Source organism: Microtus ochrogaster, chromosome 1, assembly GCF_000317375.1.
Source record: "Microtus ochrogaster isolate Prairie Vole_2 chromosome 1, MicOch1.0, whole genome shotgun sequence".
In the NCBI taxonomy this organism is placed as follows: domain Eukaryota; kingdom Metazoa; phylum Chordata; class Mammalia; order Rodentia; family Cricetidae; genus Microtus; species Microtus ochrogaster.
This window is the reverse complement of record NC_022009.1, coordinates 104,750,413-104,773,915: the sequence shown is the minus strand read 5'-3', so window position 1 is coordinate 104,773,915 and position 23,503 is coordinate 104,750,413. Positions and strand designations below refer to the sequence as shown.

The 23,503-nt window shown below is 45.6% G+C and overlaps 1 protein-coding gene across 1 annotated transcript; it reads right to left on the bottom strand.

The window, feature by feature from the left end:
- On the bottom strand, positions 1 to 21,712 carry Sohlh2 (spermatogenesis and oogenesis specific basic helix-loop-helix 2). Its single transcript, XM_005344189.1, has 11 exons — positions 21,665 to 21,712; positions 14,236 to 14,450; positions 11,787 to 11,848; positions 11,600 to 11,704; positions 9,861 to 9,945; positions 7,650 to 7,760; positions 5,936 to 6,083; positions 5,722 to 5,810; positions 4,782 to 4,903; positions 1,601 to 1,860; positions 1 to 159 (listed from the first exon to the last, which is right to left on the bottom strand). The coding sequence occupies exons 1-11, from the start codon at positions 21,710 to 21,712 to the stop codon at positions 1 to 3; spliced, it is 1,404 nt and encodes a 467-aa protein (XP_005344246.1).
- Positions 21,713 to 23,503: the final 1,791 nt, after the last annotated feature.

The following is a 23,503-nucleotide window of genomic DNA, read 5'->3' as shown; positions in this document are numbered from 1 at the left end:
TTAAAAGTAGTCATCTTCTTGAGGTGGGGGAGATGGCTCATCAGAGACACGTGGTTGCTGAGAAGCCTGATGATCTGGGTCCGAGTCTTGGAGCCCACTGAAGACGCCACATGAGGCAGCGCGGGAACTGGCTGGAAACTTGTGGCCTGGAGTAGTACACTGTAGCAGAGACCAGAGAGACTGTCTCAACAAAGAAGAAGGAAGAAACAAAAAGAGCTGTCTTCTGACTTCCACATGGGCACTATAGTACACACACACACACACACACACACACACACACACACACCTTTAAAAAACAAAACAAAAATAACTTTCTTATAAAAATTCTACAGCAAAAACATACACATTAAGTACATGTCAACAATGAAAAATGAATCAGCTGTGTGAGCCTGTAGTTTCCAAAGTGTCAGGTTCAGGTTGTGAGCCCGTAGTTCTCAATATTTTGGGGTAGTTTAAGCAGAAGGATCACTTGAACCTAAGAGTTCAAGACCAGACAGACAAGGCAGGATCTCATATTAGCTAGTCATCAATCAATCAATCAATCAATCAATCAATCAATCAATCAGTACTATTGCATCCTCTTTCATTTGTCTTGGCTTTCCTGACCATTACTGGCACTTCATAGTGTTATCTGCATACTCTAAGTTTTCTCTGTAGTTCCCTTTGGGATGTCTTTCTTACAAGTGAATCTTGGGACAGTCACTATCATTCCTACTTCATAGATGTCACATAGAAATGACATTTTCTGCTCTAGAAGGGATGCATTAGGCATCGTTAGACCAAATATATGACTTAGTTATGACCTCCACAAAAGACTTCACTGTTCACGCTGGTCCGTCCACTTCCCTGTTCATCCACGCTCTTCCCATCCTCATCTCTGATTCCAGACTCCCTATGGGGCTAATTCTTTGTCTCTGGGTTTTGGCTTAGGCAGTAGGTACCTCTCCAGCAGTCAGCAGCACCTGGCTGGACTCTATGTCCTCTTCCTCCACCGTCCAACCCATATCACAGCTACCTGCTTCTCTGACTGTATCCCCAAACATTTCGTGAGTTTGAGCTTCATGTCTGCAGACACTACATTCCCAGAGGTGCCAGGAAGCACATGCCAACAGTACTCAAGGGCTGTTGTATAAAATCTGGAGTCTGAACTCAGTCTGATGGCAAATGAAGGATGGGTTTTCCTGCAGTGACGGTAACTACTGCAGACAAGAGACAAGAGAAGCAGGTAGGGGGTCGGCTGAGAATGAAGACAGAGCAATGGGCTGGAGTATCCTAGGAACTCTGAGGGGAAGAAGAGGGGAGCAGAGGGGGAGCACCCAGATCCAGAAAAGCTCAATTCCACTTGGTCACCTAATGCTAGACGAGCCAGGCCATATCCAGATTCATGATACCAGACATCCAGCTACCAAGCCTGCAGCATGGAGAATAAAGGCCTGGGGTAACTTAACTGCAGCGATTATTCCCACTCAGACAGAGTGACTTAAAAACCAGCACAGCTCTTGCGGTACAGACCATGAGCTCCTAGACCAGGGCACTAGCAGCAAAGTGCAGCTCACTGGCTGGAGAGGACCCAGTCCGCCCCAGAGCCCAGACCACTTACCCGACAACTGGAACTGGCAGGACGAGTTTGGCAAAGCATGGAGCTGCAGTGCTGAGGAAGAAAGCTGGACCCACTGGGCGCAGCGGATGGTAGGTAAATGGAAACGTTCTGGTTCTTTCTGGCAGCTGTGTCCTGGGGAGGGACGGTCCCAGAACAGCATCTGACAGCGTGGAAGGGACTCAGAGAGAGGGCCACGCTGCCGGGGACTCGCGTTTTCACCAGGTCCTCAATAGGGCTCTCAGACACAGAGCTTGACGGGCCTGTCACGGGAAAGAGAGCAAGTGTCTGCAAACACTGTACACACAGTCCTGTCGCTCTGAACCACAACACGTGAACTACATGGCCCTCAATTAAATTTCCCATGTCACACACGCGGACAGCTGTTACACACTCAAACACTGACGGCTCTTCCTGAAACAACATTTAACTCAACATTGTATGTTTATATTGGTTTATCACAACAAGAGATTTTAGAAGACAAGCAGATCTCTTTGCTTTTTGGTGTGAGTGTGTGTGTGTGTGTGTGTGTGTGTGTGTGTGTGTGTGTGTCTACCATTGTAACCAAACTGACCATCTGTCCTGGCTAGTTTTATGTTAACTTGATACAAGCTGGAGTCATTTGGGAAGAGAGACAATAAAGAAAATTCTGCTAAAAGACTGGCAAGTTCATAGTACATTTTCTTGATTGATGTGGGAGGGCCCAGGCCACTGGGGGTAGTGCCGCCTCTTGGCTGGCAGTCTTGAATTTTAAGAAAACAGGCTGAAAAGCCAGTTAGCAGTGTTCCTCCTCCTCCTCCTCCTCCTCTTCTTCTTCTCCCTCCTCTCCTCTTCTCCTTCTTCTTCTCCTCCCTCCTCCTCTTTTCCTTCTCCCTCCTCCTCCTCTTCTTCTCCCCTCCTCTCCTCCTCTTCTCCTTCTCCCTCCTTCTCCTCTTCTCCCTCCTCCTCCTCCTCTCCTCTTCTCCTTCTTCTCCTCCCTCCTCCTCTTTTCCTTCTCCCTCCTCCTCCTCTTTCTTCTTCTCCTTCTCCATCCTCCTCTTCTCCTCATCTTCCTCTTCCTCTTTTCTCTATTCTTCTCCCTTCTCCCAAGGTCAAGAGAAAGGTCTAAGCAGACCACTGAAGTGATCTGCATTTCTTTCCTTGGCTTCAGAACCAAGGGGATCTATGTTCTATTTTGGCCCCTTCTCTTTCGACTTTAGACATAACCATAGGAACACATTTGTCTCAGAGCTCCCTCTGATGCCCCTGAATCCCCCTTACCCTCTGGGCATGTATATGGTGCCTCCGTCCCGCATTAAACACACTGGACAAACCGGTTTGCTTTTGGGATCCTGTCTGCCACTGAGTTCCAAATTCATATCAACAACTGCGTCTCTGATATAAAGAACCCCGTCTCTGAGGTGGGGGTGCCAAGCAGAGCACCAGGGCACAGGCCTGTCATTAGCAGGGAGAGTTATGGTCAAGGATATCCCACCATGGGGTGCAACACAGTTCCTTAGAAGAAGGAACCAAAGACTCATGAAAGACTGGATGAGGAGAGGGGTGTCCCTGTTACTCAGCAGCAGCCACTCGGACTAGAGCGTCCACTTTACTGTCTGCTCCATGGACAGCAGCCTCCAGGATTACCAAGAGCCACACACTTGCTCTCTTACACTCTGGCTTTGTTCCTTCCCACCCTCTTTCCACAGCTATGTGGGAATGCCTACCTAGGCTTGCCCCAAAATAGAACAGAAATGCCTCTGGGAGGAGGGCTGCATGCATCTAAATAGGTATTTGTATTCTACGTATTTCTTGACCACCACTGCTCTAGACACTAAAAATATAACCATAAATTAAAACAGGAGGGAAAACCCTCTACCTTCGTGGGGTTGACACTCTAATGAGAGAAGACAGCCAATAAACAAGCATACGAATAAATGTCATTAGCAAGGGATGAGGACCAAGAAGACAAATCTAACAGAGAATGTGGGTTAAGGGTGTCGAGGGCTCAGAGTGGTGACCTTAAAACAAAGCCCTGAACGAGGTGAATAAACTAACATTCTCAATGCGCAACACAAAGCCGGCATTGAACTCCTATGAACACATTCAGTTCTCTATATCCTCGAGCTGGCATTGCAACCATGGATTGAAAATATTAAAAGCAAATAAAAAGAACAGAAAGTCTATAGAAAACACGGACAGACTTTGTTCTTTGAACAATATAATCTTTAAACAATATAATGTAACAACGATTTGTATAAATTTACATTGTATCAGGCAGGTGTCATCCAACCCACAAAAGACTTCAAGTAAGCAGGAGGATGTGCCCAGGTTATATGTAAATGATACTCCATTTTATAGAAGGGACTTGAGACTCTGAAAATCTGGTGTCTACAGAGGAACGTGGAACCAATCCTCTGTGGGTACTGAGAGAAAACTATGCTTCATCTTAGATTTCATTTCTATAAGAAATAAATTTATCAATATACTTATCGTGTGCTAGCAAGATATACTTTCTGGCAATTATAGTCAATTTTGAGGCAGATTATATTTTATTTTATTTTATTTTATTTTATGTGTATTGATGTTTGCATCCATTTATGTATGTATGCCACAGGCATGTCATGCCTACAGAGAGACCAGAAAGGGCAGTGAGCCCCCTGTAATTGGAAGTAGAGACTGTTGTGAGCTGCCATGTGGGTGCTGGGAACTGAACTCAGGTCCTCTGCAGGAGCAGCAGAGCCTCTGCCCCTAAGATAACTCTTGTGGTTGAATCTGAAATGTCCCCCAGTCTCATTTTGAAAACTTTTTCCCTGGTTGGTGGCACTGTTTTGTGAAACCTTTGGAAGCTGGAATGCAGCTGGTTGGAGCTGGGGCCTTCCGCCCCTGCTTCCATCCTGCTCTGATCCCTGACCCCTGCATCGTGATGTCCTGCCGTGTAAGTGCTGCCATGCCTGCCTTTACTATCAGACAGAATCCTCTGGAACTGGGAGGTGAGCATTTCCTCCCTGGGGTTGCTCTGCCGGGAATTCTGCCATGGTGATGCAAAAGGAACTAATAGAAGTCCATCTGAATGCTTCGATGAAGCCAGGACTCACTGTGCGGTGTTTCGGCTCCACCCGACCACCCGGTTATGGTAGGAGACGACGGGGACTCGGGGGGGACCCAGGGGCTACAGAGCCTCCATTCAGGCGCAGGTACTCACCTCTTACAGTTTCCTCCACGGGCCTTCCTGCGGCCGGCACCGGATACACGCTCAAGCACTGATCAGCCAGGAGCTGGATCTCCCGCACAGACGCGTAAGCGCTTGTCAGCACAGCGTCTTCCCTTGAAAGACAAGAAGGGGTCACTTCGCACTTCTCTCCAGGAAGACAAGGTGAACAGTGCTGAGGTCAAAGGCTGTTCTAAACTGTGGTTTAGAAAATGTATTTGTTTAAATGTCTGAGTGTTTCCTGGAGGTCTGTATGTGTACTGCACATACGCAGTCCCTACAAGGGCCAGAAGAGTACATCAGACCCTATGAGACTGGATTGGCAGCTGACTGCGAGCAGCCACGTGAATGCTGGGAGATGAACCCGGGTCCTCTTGCAAGAGCCGCGAGTGTTCTTAACCACTGAGCCATCCCTCCAGCTCTTCAAAGGCTTTTCTATTAGTCAAGATCTGAAAAACCTGGACAGAGTCTCAGTTAAAGATTATTTAAACAGAACAAAGAGGTACCGAGGACTCTTAATGATTCTTCGAAGGTCTTTTTTGGTTTCTCTTTGCCTGCACAACCTCCTAAGTTCTAGTAAGGAAGTCATCAGTTGGCATGCCACACTTTCTATCTGTAAGCTTAAGGACGGCCTACTAACTGGGTTTGGATGCTCCACAGTCCTCAGCCTCTGCCAGAGAATTCTAGAACCCAGCCTGCCCCTACTACTGGGCAAGTGGAGTCTCAAAGCTTATTTTAAGGCTCTCAGGGGTAACAAGGACCACAGCCCAAGGAATAGCAAGTGTTTGTGGCAGTTTTGAAATGGTTAGTATGGGCAGTGGGAGAGCCTTAGCCTGGGCTCTCACGGAGCATGCTTACAGTTCCTGTCCACTATGAGCATGCGCAAAGGAGGAAAAGAAAAACAGACTAAGAATTCCCACAGCCCTAGCCATACCTCTGTGACGTGGCCGCGCACGGAAGGAACAGATCAATGGGCACGTGTCTCTTAGAGAACCTCTTGTTGTTCTCAATGGTTTCTTTAATCTGAACAGGTACAAAGGTGCATATATAAAAACAGACTTAAGGACACATGTATTTGCAGTTACAAAAACAAAGGTAAAAATCGGTGAACGGAAGGGTTGCCGAGTAGGACTTTAGAAACTGAGTACCTTGGCCATGACGGCTGGAGAGAGATTCTCCCGGACATACTTCACATAATCAACTGTCGCCTCGATAACCGAAGCCACATCGCTCTTCCTCCCCTTGACGTGTGGAAGGAGCGTACGCAGCTGCTGGCAGGAAAACTTGATGCGCTCTCTGTTTCAACAGTTGTAAGGAAATAAGGAAGCATTAGTCTCACCTTCTTCTTTGGGCATAGGGATAAACAGTTCTTTTTTGGGGGTTTTTGTAAAAATGGACTGTCCCCATCTTCATCTGGTCTCTGTCTCAGAGGAAGGCCATGTCCCCATAGGCCAGCATCCTTCCCAGCTCCTAAAATCACAACTTTCAGGGTTCCCCCTCACCTGCTACACAAAGTAAACAACTGGCAAGGCACAGAGTCTGTGCCCCGGCAACCCAGCTCCCTCGACCAGGCCATAGCTGTGGTGCTGTGGGTGCCCAGGTAGTGCCAAGCCCTCACAGCCCTGAAGATCTGTTGAAATCTGTCCTGGGGAAGAATCACATGCTAGACAGACATCCTTTGTCAATGCACACTAGAAGCCCCGCAGGCCAGGAGGAGTCAGGATCTGGGTTTGGACCATATTTCCAACGAGAGATCATTTGGTGTCTTGTGACATGTGAGTTTTACATGTGCTGTGGCTTGGGCTGAAGGAAAAGAAGATAGCTTTCCCAAGCAGAAGGACTGAAATGCTAGCATCCAAAAGAGACAGATATGGGAAAAGCAGATCTAACTGAATTAACTCAAGCCCTTGGCATTTTCCCCAAAGGGCATGATTTATCTAGTTGCGATCTTGACATGTGCAGGGCAACCAGCTGGACCCTTAGGCAAGTCCTTAAATTTCTCTTAATTTCAGAAGAAAAATTAAATTTAAAAATATCTTGTTTGACAAATATATAGTCAGGGGTGGAAAATATGTTGGTAAGTGGAATTTTTATAGGGCTTCAGGAGTCCCGGAGTTTGGCAGAGATGTCTCAGGGACTATTCTGGGGGAAAGCAGTGGGGAGTCAACAGCTGGACACTATTACTGGAAGGCTTTCCACAGAGAGCGCTCACTTACAAAAGAGCTGGAGATGAAACACACGGCAAAGTTTCCGCGTGCAAAGCGGTCTCTCGGTAAAATAGGAAAAGCTGCCTAAGCACGTTAAACAGGAGGACGCCTTAAGCAAACTACAGTCTATTACATCGTCTGCATTTCATCTGCAGTGGGGGCTGTGTCATAAACCTTACTGAGGAAAAGTAGTATTCAAGACAGGGTAGAAAAATAATCCTTGCCATTAAATAAAGCAAGAACAAAACACAAAAAAAAAGAACCAAAAGCAAAGTTATCTACAGATGACTCAACTGTCGACAGCATTGCTCCCTTTCCCAGAGCTTCGCTAGATATATGTCCCTTCCACAGTGAAAAAGCCTTCATACATTGTCGCGGTGTGTATTCAGAAAACGAGTGAATGCAGGGGAAACAGGAGAATTACAGACAAAAGCAGAGAATCACAGCATGAGATCACGTAGAGCCCCTACTGTTCTCCAGCCATCCCGCTGCACTGATACCAGCTGACCCGATGGCGGAAAGGGTGGCATGCATTTCGTGGTCACATTTCCTAGACTCATCTAGACTGCCGGCGATGTTAAACCTGGGAAACGTGTAGACGTGATTTCTCTGGGTCGCGGGTTATCCACAACACCAAAGCCGCGACAACACTCACCTCCTCAGCTTTTCTTTGCTTGAGTGAAGAAGAGAAGTCTTCCTGGTTCTCTGGGGACCCGACAGTGGGGCCTTTTCTCCAAGTTCTGGGTCACTTTTCAGCTGCCCAAAACTAGGAGCAAGTGAAAATCAAGCCACATATTAAAGAGGAAAATTGTCAGGCGAATGAGTCACTAACCAGGTGGAAACTACATCTCCTGCGTCATACAAAGGGGATAAATACATCACATCACTGTACCTGACACATTCGGTACTAAGTCTTTCCTTTCGGACTTTGAAATATCATAAATCCAATGGTCAAAACACTAAAACACACTGATTAAGTATAACATAAAACCAGGGCTAAGACACTCTAATTTTATCTGTTGTGGCTATTCCAATTTACAAGCAGTTACCCACTGACAATGGTTTTGTATTTTTATCCTTTACTTCAAGCTGTTGAAAAAGCATTGCACCACCAGCCTACTTCTCCTTCCTGCTGTAGTTGATAATTACACACAACCGGTGATGCTCGGACAACCCGTTATAAAGCAGACAGAGTTAGATAGCTCCCACCCAACTGTAAGCTTGCGTTATGTGTTCTGAGCAGGTTACAGGCCAAGCTATCGTGTCAGGCGGATAGGATGCAGTTTTTACCTACAATACTTTGCACCGGGTCTTACAGTCCCTCTGCAAATCACAGAACATGACTGTATCTACCCTTAAGAAAGTTAAGGCACATGGGGCTGGAGAGACGGTTCAGTGGTTAAGGGCACTGGATGTTCTAGCAGAGGCCATAGGTTCCATTTCCAGCACCCTACGTGGAGGTTCATAACCATCTGTAACTCCAGTTCCAAGGTATCAGATGCCCTCTTCTGGCTTCTGAGGGTACTACATGCCTGTGGCACACAGACAAGTGCAGCAAAACACACCCATACACATGACATAAAACTTGGTGTCTTTCCTGAGGTGCTAATTACCACAGCTTTTGTGACAGGGTCCCTTCCTGTCCTGAAGCTCATGAAGTGGGGCCCAGCTACCTGGCCAGGGTGCCCCAAGGGTCCTCCTTCTGTCTGTTTCCACCTCCCCAGTGCTGGTATTCTAAGCACCCACCTCTCAAAGATTTTGTGTTTGAATTCTTGGTCTCAAGCTCAAGTCCCCATATTTTCAAACAACTACTTTATTGACTGAGTTATCTCCCTAGCGCTATAAATCCTATTTTCTTTATCCAAAAGGGTGGAACTTGACTGGAAATTTTACTTTTATTTACAGTGGTAAGATTAGGAGGGAGAGAAAAAGAATTGGGATTAGTAGGCACTGAAAAATGCTTTCATGTGGTATAGGAAGGTCATGAAACCTCACGGCACCCTCGCACCCCAGACGGGGGTCATCTTCCCATTAAACTCTTTGTGGCTCAGCTGCTAGATAAGATTCACAAAGCTGCTGCTATCAATGAGCCACTTGAGTGAGGTCATCTTTGGTTTGCCGCACTGAACTGAATGCCAAGTCCCTTCCTTTTTCCGAACGGTAGACGGCTACATTCTACACATGCTGGGAAAGCCCGATTCAGCATGTTCACCATCAGCCTCCCTGGGCCACAGCACTTGTTCATTCCATGCAGCTCTGAGCTCTATCAAAAACCCCCTTGGTGTAAAAAAAAAAAAAAGTGAGGGAAACATTCACCAAAAGTCGGTTTTTACAAAACATAGGAAGAGTCTGACCCCAAGTTCAACTGCCTGTGGGAAATAGGCTTGAATGTTGGTTCTAATACCCAGAAGAGAGGCATCAGACACTGAGACAGCCCAGACAAACTGCCCCGTAGAAAAACTTAAGCTTCCTTCAAAGGTCATATAATAAATTCTCCTAATAGTTGAAGCACTGCGTTTGTGAGTTCAAAACAGAAAAGAAGAAGAAAGTGCTTTAGATACAGACTAGGTAAGATTGTGCTTGTCTGTTCAAATACCGGAGGTTTAAACTGGTGTTTTAAAAGAATCTTCTATTATTTTATTTGAGTATCAAGGAGCTTTCTTATACTGTGTGGTGTACCATGATCTCAGCTCTAAAATTTGAAACCAAAGAATGCTTCCTGTCTTCCAAGCAAGAGACCGCCCCTCTTCAGCCCTCTCAGCACCGGGGCTAGTGCCCTGTTGTGACAGTCTCTGCAGTATCTTTAATCAAATGTACACACTATAAACATTTGTAATATGGAAAAGTAGGAAAAAATAAAACTAACCAAAGAAACAGATCGGCAGAAAAGTCATTGCAGGAAGTCTGGAGATACAGTCCACGTTCTGGAAGCCTCTTAATGCTTTCCACATCTGCCGGGAGTTTGGAAAGAACTCGTTTTAATCCTGAAATCACGACCAATGATTTTTACAAAGCAGGGTTTTTTTAAAATAGAAAGCAAATAGATTTCATTCCAAGAAGCATAAAAGCACTGCGATTAGAAAGTACCATTCAAAGGCTACATACACCACACCGTATCCCCAGGACACCCTCTGTCCAGTCAGAACCTGGTAACTGAGGTATTTTACAGTGCGCCTCCAACCGAGCTCATGCATCACCTTCCTATTTATAAGTGAGCCTCAAGCAACTGCACTCAAGCCTCAAGAGGAAAAGAATCTGCAGCTGTCAGTCCTTGGAGCAATGACAGAGCAACTAGAGAATGACTATGACCCATCAGAGGTGCCGAGGACAGGTGATGGGCAGCTGCGTTTCTGAGGACCAGAGAACAGGGACCTTGACCACAAGCTTAGTCAGGCCTAGTAAGGTGAAGCCAGAGGGGTTAGGGGCTGCAGGGGGAGGGGGAGGAGGTGCTACAAAGTGAACTCACTACACTGACCACTGAAAACTAACACTCTAAAGAGGCAAACACATGTGAACAAGAATGTGAAATTATATATTAATAACGTTTCAAGAACATATTAACTTTAAGTTTTAAAAAAGTGTCTAGCCTTACGGAGATGTAACTGTGAGTGAGTGAGTGAGTGAGTGAGTGAGTGAGTGAGTGAGTGAGTGAGTGAGTGAGTGTGCAGTATGTAGAGTTGATAAACATATACACTGTAAACATAGCACAACCAAATTAGAGTATTCATCACCTTATGTCATTATTCTATTGTGCATGTGTTGAAAACATTTCAAATGGATACTCTTAGCAAGTTTCAAGTATTCCACACAGTATTGTGAATACAATCATCAAGTAACTTAATAGGTCTGCACTATTTGCTCGTAGGCAAAAACTCTCTACCCTTTCACCAATCCTCTCCATCTGATATCAACTTAATTCCAAAAAATTTCTCAGCTAGTATCCCAGTGTACAGCAAGTAAAAAATAGTTGTTGAACCACATTAATTCCAGGACATGGAGGCTGTCTGCTGTCCTTTTGGGATAAAAACTAACGGAATTAGTGCTAAAGTGTTGCAATGTACAAATACAATAGGTAAGGGATTACAAAGGAGAGGCCTAGTTGAGGCGCTGACACCAATGCTTTGTGTCAAAAGCTGTGCAAGAGAAAGAATGGCCCTGTATTCACCTCAAGAGGTAAATAAATACAAGGAATTCCTGTGCAATTCCAGGTTAATGCTCCTGCCTTTTGAACATCCCTGTAATGAAGTAACCTAATCAATTATATTTTAATAACCAAGATATGAGGGCAGCCAGGTTATCAAATGAAAAGAAACATAGTAACAATCTCAAATAAAAACAAACAGCACCCTTGACCACATAGCTATCGTGCAACTCATTGGAAATTTCTGAACATTTCGGCTTCTCTTGCAGATAAAGGATCTTTTCCTCCTTATTTACACTTATTTCCTGACTATGAGTAAAAGCACACTTGTGAAATACATAGCAAATTCCTAGTCCACAAATAAAGGAATAATTAGAAAATCGATTTAAAGATATACAAACATGGTTTTTTATAGAATGTTAATGAGAATTTCTTAAACCTTTGCAAATATATTTTTAACTCACCCATATTTATGAAAAATGTTTTCCAGTACTTTACCACCGTGTTCATTTTGTCCAACGTCAGAGGCTCAGTGAAACTGATATCCACTCCATATTCTGAAACACAGCCTAAAGAAATCATGTTAGCAACAACCTTGTGCTTCCTGCTTGAAAATGAAACACATGTCAAGTGAGGAAGTCACACACATACCTTTAAATTCTTCAGGTATTATAAAAACAAACAGCAAATATATGTTTTTCTTCTTGCCGGATCTGAGGGAAAAGCGTTACAATGAAACAAAATCATCATTCAAAGAAAGTCAGACTCAAGAGCTGAACTACTAGGAACTGTACTATAGATGCCTTGAACTTGGAGAATTCGATATGATGGAAAAAAAATTTAAACTCAGCATCTCAAGTCAAGGAGGAGTGACGTGATGGACTGACTGCTCTTTCGTCACTAAATGAATAACCTAAACCGCATCCATATTTTCAGATTTCTCATTAGTTTAAAAAAGGTTGCAGAAAAAAATGACATTTCAAGACCACTATGAGAATAAAATCAGGGACTGGAGAGACGGCTCAGTGGTTGAGAGCGTTGGTTGTTCTTCCCAGCGCCCACATGGCAGCTCACAACTGTCTGCTACCCCAGCTCCAAGGGACTGTACACCCATGCAAAATGCTAATGCACATAAAATAAAAATAAGTAAATAAAAAAGTAAAATCATCAAAATCCAGATTGGGGAAAGTTACATAAAACTAAAAACTCTTTTAAACACATACATGTGTGTTTGAAACAAGATACATATGTATAATTTAAGACAAAAAAGGAAGAGGAAAGGAAAGCTGAAATTTGAATTTTTATCAAGTTTTTTTTTAGACTCATAAGCAAGAAACACTGAATATTGATTAGATATTTCACCATTAAAGAATTATTCCTTTATAGATGGTCACTGGTGTTGGGGCTTTTGTTGAGTCCAATCTTAGACAACTATTTACTAAAACACCAAATGGATGAACTAAACAGTGTCACATTTGCTGTGAAACCCACCCACAGCAGAACACTCTGGAAGAGGAAAGATGTCCCACTAAGAGCAATCCAAGCTGCACTGAGGACTTGGGAGTTCCCTTCTCTAGTCTGCTGTCGTATGCTTGCAAGGTTCCAAACTGAAATGTCCTGCGCAAGAGTTAACCACACTCGTGTGTACAGAACGCCAGCTAAGTACAAGCTGGTTCTTCAGCTCACAGGCTTGGCTCATCCAGGAAGAGTGAACCTCACCTGAGAAAATGCCTCCATCAGACTGGCCCAAAGGCAAGTCCGGAAGGTATTTTCTTGATTAATGATTGATATGGAGGGCCCAGCCCGCTGTGGCTGGTGCCACCCCTGGTGGTCCTGGGTAGAATAAAAAAGCAGGCAGAACAAGAGTGAGGAGCAAGCCAGTAAGCAACACTCCTCCAGGGCTGTTGGTTCCCACTTTGAGTTCCTGCCCCGACTCCCCCGAACACCGGACTAACATCAGGAGACTGAAATAAACCCTTTCCTCCCCAAGCTACTTTGGTCGTAGTATTTATCATAACAATAGAACCTAACTAAGAACCCCTGCATGGTACTGTTAGTTTATGTAAAAGTGAATGTGTATTATTCTACATTTCATATTTTATCATAGACTTATCTGACTATAGGAGGCTGGTCCAGGGTCCCCCAGAGATACCCAAATCAGTCTGTGTTCAAGCCCCTTGCCGACAAAGGCTTTTAGTTAAGGGGCGGGGCAGAGGACCAGGAAGTCCAAGTAGCCTGGCTGTGGCGTCCATCTAACTGGCTTAGTCTCTTCCTGCCTCAGCCTGCCTAGTCCGCTAACCTCCCAGGCCTCCTAAGAGAGTCCCCAGATGTTCTCTACCAGCTTACAGGGGCCTGCCCTGACACCATCTTAATTCTGCTCTCTGTCAGCTCTTTCCAGAGGGGAGCCAAGCTGTTCGGACCTAATCCTGTTTACACACATCCTGATTGGTTCAAGATGCCCTGGGATCCCACTGGGAGAAAGTAACTCCCCCTCCATAGGACTCCAGCTCTCTGAAAGCAGCTTGGGCATGAAGAAGCTGGGCTTTTGCAGAGATCTAAGGTGAAATGGGGGTGTCTGAGATGGTAGGGTCCTGACTCACTCAGATCCCAAGAACCTCATCACACCCAGAAATAGATTCAGGCCACTGCCAGTTCCACACAGAGCTCAGGGTTCTTGCTTCAATATCCCCCATAAATCTTAATAAACTCTAAAACAATGTGTCATTTTAATGACAGTTATTTTAAAAAAAACATTCCTATGGGACCAATATCAGCATTGTATATCAAATAAATTTAAATTATTATTAATTTAAAAATAAATTATTAATTATAAAATTAATTTATTAAAATAAATTAAGCCCTCTGTTGTCACCCATACCTACTCCTTCTCAAGTTAAACCGTTAGTTCTTACAACAGCATGCCAAACTGGCCATATACCCACACTGTGAAGCTTCTATCCATTAAGATATGCTTCCTTTTCAAGTGCAAAGTGGTCAGATTTTATGTCAAGTATATCAGCAAACTGTATCTTACAGATGCAAGAGATAGGTCTCAAAGGCGATTTTAAAGACACAAGAGTCAAGATTCGAAACATTTTACCTGATTAACTTGACAGCCTCCAGTTCCTCCACAGTTAAGGTGGAAGTCACCTTCAAGAAAACGATGTCAAAAGAGTTTGCAGCCAAAAGCCCAGCCACCTTCTTCACGTCGGTAACCGTCAGGGTGATCTGTGCTGTGGCGGAAAAGTACTTCTGGACAGAGCCAGTCAGGAAGCATCTTGTGGCATCTGCAACCAGCAAAATGTCCAGTCGCTCCTGAAAGAGAAGGGAAGCAGCAGAAGCTGTATGTGATTACTACCAAACAAACACTAGGGAGAAATAAAGCAATGGCGGCCGACCCTCAGCACTCGAGGCCAGGAAGCTCCGCTTTGCCTCCATGCCCAGGGCTATGCTTGGGTCTGAGCATCTTGCTGCTTCATGAAGATCGGAATGTGCTTTCCCTGTAAACCTCTCTTGCTCCATTAACAGGTAAGGCTATGATTCAGTTTCTTTTTTGTTTGTTTGTTTTGTGTTTTTTGAGACAGGGTTTCTCTATAGCTTTGGTGCCTCTCCTAGAACAAGCTCTTGTAGACCAGGCTGTCCTTGAACTCACAGAGGTCCACCTGCCTCTGCCTCCAGAGTGCTGGGATCACCACCATGTTTCCTAGTTGGACATTTCTACTGGAAAATGTATTTTGTGAGAAAGTCAAATGAGCAAGTCCCATATTATTTATCTTGCTAAAAACACATTCTGGAGAACAAATAAAAAAAATCTAAATTTGGTGCTAGAGAAATGGCTCAGTGGTTTTAAGAACCCTGGCTACTCTTGCCGGGGACCCAGATTCATTCCCGGCACCCAGAGGTGACTTTCAGCTGTTGCTAATGACAGTTCCAAGGGATCTGGTCCTCTTCTGGCCACCGTAGGTACCAGGCACATACATGATGCACATACATACATGCAGACGAAACATTTAGACAAAAACATCTCATAATGTTTTAAGTGAGTTTATAATTGTGCTTTGGGCCTCATTCCTAGCAATCCTTGGCCACATGAAAACATGGGTTGACAGGTGGACGATTGCCTCTCTCCACACAAGGCAGCATCCCTCCTATGAATATCTCCCTCTCCTCCATCCCCCACGCACTTCCGTTGGGAATGCCTGGAATTTAAGATATTATCTTTTGTATTTACAATTAATATTTACACGTAATGATTTCTGTTGTCATCTCTTTGGTCTGTACTATTCCTTGTAGTTCCTGCTTGCTTCTCTCTGGGATTCACTTTATTGAATTTCAGTGCGGGCTCAGGAGATTCTTCCAGCCTGACAAGGCTGTCACTGCGCTCACAGGTAGTTAGCTGGTCTAGGTCTCTGAATTTTGAAGATGATGATGCATCACCTTGTGATATTCAGAGTGGCTATAGAAAATACCAAGTGACTTTGCTCTCTTTGGGTGATTTGATGCTCTTTAGCTTCTGGGTTCTGATAGTATCTGAGAACTAGACTTGTTATTGGCTCTGGAAACTGATGGTTCTTCTTCAACAGGGGTCGCCTTTTCCTCTCTGTTGTCTTTCTCCCCTTGGGAATCTTCTCTGGAATGTTAGAAACCCAGGAAGATTCTTTTTTCTATTTCTCTGTGATAGATAAGATTGAATTCTTGGCCTACAATTTAATATGATTTGTGAATTTTTAAGGTTGTATATTTTTTTGGTGTTTTCATCACCTGTTATTTTTGGAATGTGATAACGTCTCTGAAGAAACAAATTAAAATTTTACTTGCGTCTACGTGTATGCATTAAGTCATATGTGTGTATCTGTGTGAGGAGGTCACCAAACAACCTTGAGTGTCATTTTTCCAGCAGCGTCTACCTTGTTCGTCAGGACAGGTCTCGTGCTGGGCTTGGAGTTTTCTAACTATGACAGGCTGTCTGGCCAGGAATCCCCGTATCTCCACTTCCCCAGAGTTAGAATTACAGGAACATGCAGTCACGCCTGCTGTGTGTTCATGTGTGATTGTGCATGTGCATGCCTGCAGGTGGTCAGAAGAAAACCACATGGGATTTCTTCTTCTGTGTCTCTCCATCTCATTTTTTGAGGCGGAATCTCTCACTGACCCTGGAACTCAAAGATTTGCCTACACTGGCTGAACAGTGAGTTCCAGGGGCTCCCTGTCTCTTCCCAATGCAGGAGAGTGCGGGGTGGGGGGGGAGCTCAGGCATGAGTCGCTGTGCCCGGTCTTTACACAGATGCTTAGGTCCTAATGTTTTCACGTAATTACTTTACCAACCATGCTATCTCCTCAGCCTCGTCAATTGGAATCCAGGCATTTGTTTCTGTTCTCTTTTGTCCTAGCCTCTGACTCAGCTTGCTCGTTTACAAGTACTAAAACAAGGTTGATTATGAACAAAACACATCTCTTTCTTGTCATACTGGAGATAGGATAAGTCCAAGATGAAGGTGTTGGCAGGCCCAGCATCAAGTGAAGGCATGATTTCTGGTTCAGGGAAGGCAGCCTCTCTGTGTGCCTCCATGTGGTCAAAGGCTGATGGGTCTTCCTTGGGCCTCTTTTACGGGAACACTTATTCTTGATGACAGACGGGCCCTAGTGACCTAATCACCTCGGAACAGCCCCACCTCCTAATGTCAACACCTTGTAGTGAGGACATCGGGATGTATATCTGGAGAGGACACCAACACTCCTAATAAAGCAGGCTCACAACGTATGCCCAGTAGAGCTGCACACTTGGGCGGCTGCACCTACCTACATCAGGGAATCTTAGAGAAACTTACGAATCAAAGGCTATGTGGCTGTAAATGTCCCCAGCGTCCTTTAAATGGAAACTGATTTGGGTCCAGTGTTAGGGAGCAGGGAACTGGGAAACGGACTGGACAGCAGAGACTGAGTCTGTGCCGGTTCCTGGTCACACAGAGGACTGGAAATTACCCACACTGGGAGCCTCCTTCCCACACGTAGCTCACTTTCCGAACATCAGTTCACAGGCATGTCCCGGAGGTAACCGCATCCCTGCTCTGGTCAGAGGAACAAGCTAAGCACAGGTGTTCTGTATGTAGCTGCTTCCACACCAGGTGATCGCCCTCTGCACACGTGCGACCCTTTGCTTCTGCCCACCACTAATGGGTCCCTCCTCAGCTTCTCTCCTCTGCCGTCTATAAAGCTGTACCTTTTCTCCGTCACACACATTTGAGCCTGTCGCTTTCTAGATTTCAAGTCTGTGGGTTTTAGGTTCTGAGAGAAACGGCTGTGTTGGAACCACGATTCCATCTAGAACATCGGGTGGCTGTGTCTCCTTAGGTTTTAACGTAGAGTTGTCCTGCCCCTTTCTTTTGCAGTGATATTTACTTGCTGGAGGCTGAATTATTTTAAGTGTCTCCTGCTGTGGCGTTCAGAACAGAGGAGGTGGAGGAAACATTTATACTCAATCCACCAGCAGGAGCCAGTCTCACTCACCTGCCCCACCAACAGCAGAAAGGACAAAAGGGTCCACTCATTAATGTGTTCTTGTTTTTTTGTTGTTGTTGTTTTGTTTTCTGCGACCTGACACCAGCCTCCAAACTTACCTCTGTTTCCCTCGAGAGCCCTAACCTTTTTAAAACATACCATGACCTTTTCCTTCAAAAATAATTACTTCGCTATTTGAGACACAGCCTTGGTATGATCCCTAGGCTGGTTTCAAACACTCAATCCTCCTGTCCCAGCTCTTGGAAACTACAGAGACCCAGGGAGAATCTGGAGGCCCTTGTGGTCTGTTTCACATCATTTGAAAGCCACATCATAGGTCAGTAGTATCTCAGGTGCAACCCATTAGTGTTTGTTGTCCAACTCTACTGGATCGCATGGCTAATTCTCTCCCAGCACCTTCCTGAGACCCCTCCCCCAAAGATGAGTGCCACTGTAACAGTGGTAAGTTAGAGTGGAACCTGACTCTAAGAAGGTTATAGTTTTGTTGACTTTTTCCAAATAATGTTTTAGTTGAAGCAACTGCCAATGAGCTAATATAATTTATCAGCATTCATAAAATGATTATATAAATGTTTCTGTGGAGTGTGTGTGTGTGTGTGTGTATGTGTGTGTGTGTGTGTGTAAGAGAGAGAGAGACAGAGATGTGGCATGTATGTGGTGTGTGTATGTGGTATCTGTGTAGTGGTATGTTTGTAGTGTGTGTGAGTGATGTATATATGTGGTCCGTGCTTATGTGGTGTGTATGTGGTATCTGTGTAGTGGTATGTTTGTAGTGTGTGTGTGTGTGTGATGTATATATGTGGTCCGTGCTTATGTGATGTGTATGTGGTGCTGTGCGTGTGTTTATGTGTTTGATGTGTGTGGTATGTACCTGTGTATGTGGCGGGTGAGTAGGGGTCAAGTGTCTTCCTCAGTCACTCTCCACCTTATGTTTTGAGACAAAATCTCTCACTGAACTAGTCATTAGGCTAGATTGGCTGGCCAGTGAGCTCCAGGGTCACCCCGATTCTGGCTCTGCTCACCAAGCACTGGGGTTACAGATGCATGTGCGGCTATGTCTGCCTTTATCTGGGTACTGGGTGCCAAACTCGGGTTTTCATGCTTGAGCCGCAAGCACTTCCCCAACCAAGCCACCTACCTCTCCAGTCCCCTGATTTTTCTTTTATCTTAATATAGTAATTTTTCTCTCACTGAGCCATCTGAGAACAAAACAAGGTGGTATGAACAATGACACTAAAAACAGGTAGAAGCCAGGGGATAGGTAATATAAAATAGGTATAGGCTGGGGATTAACTGTAGAATTTTCTGTTAGGAAGTTTGGTTCTCTTAGTCTTCTCAAACATCTTACCGCTTTGTGTTCCTGCTTAGTTGTGTTTGATAATTACTGTCCTCATAGGTGTTTATTGAGCCTTCGTACCGGGCAGAGGCAGTGCTAAGAACACAGGTGAAGGGGCAGCCAAGCACCCTGCACACAGGGCTTCCCATGCCTTCTCTGTGGTACAGACAGCAGGGCTCACAATCCTTGGGATGCAGAACAGAGCGCGGAGCCTTGGTTACCAGCCCATTTCCAACATCCAGTGTGGGGCTAAGGGACCAAAGGCTTCAGGGCAGGAACAGTATCTGCCTCTTGGTTCCAGGCACCACCACTGGCTCTAAGAAACACCACCTGTATCTGCAAGGCAAGCTCACAGTACAAGGGCCCCATGCACAAGGTAGACACCTCTATGTTTTCTTAAATACCAGCCTGAACATACACACACACACACACACATTGTCATTTCACACTGAGAGGATGGGAAAGAATTCCAGTGATGTGCATTCAGACTGGGCAGTGGAAACTGTTCTCCCCACTGCGTGAGTCACAGGCTCAAAGAACAAAAGCATCTGCCTCTCTGAGCCTTATCCTGGGTGGTACCTGGTGTTCTAACTGCATGGTTCGCCTTCCAGGTTCCCCTCCCAGAGCCCCCAGAATCTATCAGTCTTGTGGAGAAAAATCAAGAGTTTTAAGGGACAAAGACATGGGGAGGAGCCTGAGGAGGTAGGGAGGAAACTAAGATGGGTGGGAAGTAGCAGAATAGGAAACCATGACAGGGAGCCTAGGATTTGCTGGGTGCTGAGGCACCTGGTACAAAACAGCGCAGTTCCAGAAAGAGGTGACAGGTCCTCTCGCCAAAGGCTTCTTTCCCTGACCTACAAAGCCAGAGCCACAACATACTCAGGGTGTCAGCAGTCACACAGATTAGAACACTGAGAACACCACTCAAGTCCACTACCCAGCAATGTAAATTTAGCAAATAAAATCAGCGTAAATCAGAGTGTTGACTCAGTACGGTGTTGATGGTGTGACGTGTGACATCGAAACATAGGCAATAGGAAGGCCCCCAACAATGAGAGGAAAAGAATGGAAAGTTCTAGCATATTCTCCTTTGCAAAATTGCCTTTGAACACGTCTATAATTTCCACCTAAGAACACAATTGGCTAGGTTCCATTTGATATCATTTTTTTTCTGTTATGAATTGCTTAGTGCATTTTTTTAACCAATACATATTCATTCGAAATTTTTTTTAAGTGACGAGGAAAAGAAACCCCATGCTTTCTTAGGGGTGGGCCCTATTAACACCCTGCCACGTCCTTTAATGATGGGCAGCTTTATAACCCTCGGGCACCCATGTCCTTATCTACCCCAACTCATTTCTGGCCCCATTCAGGAAACTGCAGTCTCTACAGCTTTACAGCCCCAGATCTCCATCTGCAAACGGTGGCAGTCTAAACCCTTAATTAGTAACAGCAGGTGCTGAAGTGCTTAGAGCAAATCACTCCTCCATTTTAGTGAGCTGTTATTTATGTCAGTCTTATCACGGGGTGCAGCGCTGCGACAATCAGCAGCGGCTGCCTGGACCTGAACTCTCAGAGGGCAATCACTGGCCTCCGCTTTCCCCGGAGACCAAGGAGGGATTTAGCTCTATCTGGAGACTAATAAAGCTGTGGGGCTCACAAGACTCAGAGGGGGCTCTGACTCTCCTGGGTCAGAATCCACTAAAAAAAATCAGGCATTTTATTCAGAATTCCATTTTTGTGCAGTTTTGCTTAATCCCGAGCCATCAGACTCCTTTTCCTTAGCACCTTTGCTTTCGCGCGCGAACTCCCCCCCCCCACGCCCCGGAATTACCAAAACCAGTTAAACAACCTACAGAAATAATTTTGTTTCCTGAAGCTTATTCCTAAAGGCTCAGAAGGTTAAGTAGTCAAAGCTTATTACAAGTTTTAACAAAACTCCTGTAGGTGTAAGAGACCCCCGCTCCTATTTGTCTAGAAAGATCTGTGAAAAGATAGTGTTGGTTCCGCCTTCTGGGGTGAGTAATGCTCCTCTAGGCATCCTAGCCAGGCTTTCCCGCTATTTTGTTTTGTTTTGTCTCGTAGACAGGTTTTCACTCTAACCCAGAACAGGCCTTGAATTCACAGCATCCTCCCGCCTCAGCTTGCATGGGGGCTAAGTCACCAGGCCGGGTTTCATGTTACATTTTTTTTTTTAATCTAGAATAGTAACCCTGTGGGTGGGTCACCAAGGGTCTGATCAAAGTGTGCTTCTGGGACCTCTCTCTGCAGAGTACGGACGGACCCGGTATGTACAGTAGTACAGTGGCAAGCAGGCTTTGTTTGTGCAAGGCCACCTTGGGTCGCCATCTTCGAAAGGCGAAAGGCGAACAGTGCAAGGACAGGGACTCCGGAAATACATGCAGAGAAATGCACGCTCCTATAGCCCAAATCTTCCCTGTAGGAAAGCTCAAGCCGGGTCTCCCAATCCCAGGATGGCCCCGAGGTTCTGCTCCGGGCTCCAGGGTCAGGGGGTTCAAAGTCTGGCCTGGTGGCTTTCTGGCCTCAAATAACAGCCCCACACCGGAGCGCAGCTCCAGGCCCTTGATGGAGCCTCCTGGGTGCACCCTGGCAGGGCTGCGCCTGCAGGGCCGGACGGGGTGATGTTCACAGCTGCCTCCAGGACAGCTCCTACCTGCCCTGGCCTCCGGCCTAGCTCCCCACTGCTGATCAGGTCGGCCATGGCGTCTAGTGCTCCGCAGCTTCTTGGCGGGCCCGCGCTGCGAGGGGCGGAGCGAGGCGCAGAGAGCGCCCGCCCGGGGGCTGTGGGAGCGCTGGGCAGAGTGACGTGGACACCCCAGGCCCGCCACTCACGCCGCAGGCTGGCTTGCTCCACTACGCATGGGCAGAGCACCCTCTGCTGTGATGGATGCCTGGGGTGGGCCAGCCACTTAGCGGTCCTACAGATGCGCCAGTTTGTCCCATAAAATATATTTGCCTGACGCCCGTGCATATGGACAGTGCTCGTATGGCAGTTTCTTTAATTCAGTCTTTAATTTGGAATTGCTCCGTTTTATACTGCAATTTAACACTTTGGCCCCATTTCCTCAGCTGAGAAACTGAAGCAGTGAAGAAGTTTCTGGTGGCAGCTGACCAAACCCGTTATTCAGCCCTGGCTCAGCACTGAGATAAGATCCTTCTCTTGTTATTGTGTCTAGGTTTTTCTAACGCTTAGGAACCTGTTTTGTGGTGACACATCTCATGGGGACACAGCACAGAAGAGCTTTGTGAGACCCACCACGGTAGGTGGTCTGTCTCCCAGCAAACCCTCAGGGTGCCCTGCGCTACTGTTGCATTCTGCTCTGGGCAGCTGATTTAGGTCATCAGAGTAGACAAAAATAGTCCTGTGCCTCTCTGCTATTTGGTTGGAAAAAGGTGAGATAAATCATTTTGGGGGGATCCTCCTTCATCCATGATTCTACATACTGTGGGCTGAAAATATTAGAAAAACTGGCCAGGTGCGGTGGCACCCGCCTTTAATCCAGCACTGTGGAGGCAGAGGGGGAAGGATCTCTTGAGGCCAGCCTGGTCTATCTAGTGAATTCCTGGACAGCCAGGACTACATAGAAACCCTGTCTCAACAAACAAACAAAGGAGGAGAGAGAAAACTGCATCACTGCTAAACTTGTACAGACCCCTCCTTTTTCGTTCCCTAAGCAATAGAACAGTAGCCACTATCTGCGTCGTGTTAGATTTTACAGGGTGAGCACCCCTTGTCTAAAGCCTTCAGGCCTGAAACCTTTAACAAAGGTTAGAATTTTTTTTTCATATACAAATTGAGACATCTTGGAGGTGAGACCCGAATCTGAGCATGAGATTCAGACCAGGTAATAGGACAGAGACTCAGCCCTTACACATGAAGTACAATCATGTTCATGAACATCTTATACTCCGGACCCAAAGGTGATGTTATGCAGGGTTTAAAAGTAGTTTTGCACCATGCACAGATCCCCATATGTATTTGGAAGTGGAAAGGGAGGATCGTGTGATATCATGTCAGCAAAGGGGTTCCAAGTTTCAGAAGAGTTTCGATTTTCAAATTAGCTAGGTTCCACCTGCAAAAGTCTGATTTAAAGGATACTTTAAGATGTTGTTTATATGCAAAATCAACAGCATTTTATATAAAGGATCTGAATACTAGCAGATCTTAGTATCGGCAGGGGGCCTGAAATCAATCCTCTGATTACAGAGTGAAATCCTTACACGTATGCATTTTAATAAACCCTACCTCTCTACTGCCTTCAGCCTCATCGGGGACTGAGAATAAGTGAATGTCTGTGAAGAGGATGGCCTCCTTCATCAGTAGAAGATATGGGACAAGGGGGCAGTCGGACTCAGGCTCTGCGGTATGCTGTGACCTGAAGCCACTTGGAACATTTTTCTCTTGAACAATAACTAACTTTCCTTTGTTCCAGGGGTCAGGAATAGCAACCGTGGGGCTATAAATATAGACATATTTAGGTTGAATAAAGAA

Bases quoted from the DNA above. Each gene is read 5' to 3' on its own strand.
- Sohlh2 (XM_005344189.1), bottom strand. From the start codon at position 21,712: ATGGCCGACCTGATCAGCAGTGGGGAGCTAGGCCGGAGGCCAGGGCAG. The intron at 11,705-11,786 runs GTATGTGTGTGA...TGATTTCTTTAG, and splicing joins AATACCTGAAGAATTTAAAG to GCTGTGTTTCAGAATATGGA. The intron at 7,761-9,860 runs GTTAGTTTTATT...ACTTGCTCCTAG, and splicing joins TCTGCCGATCTGTTTCTTTG to TTTTGGGCAGCTGAAAAGTG.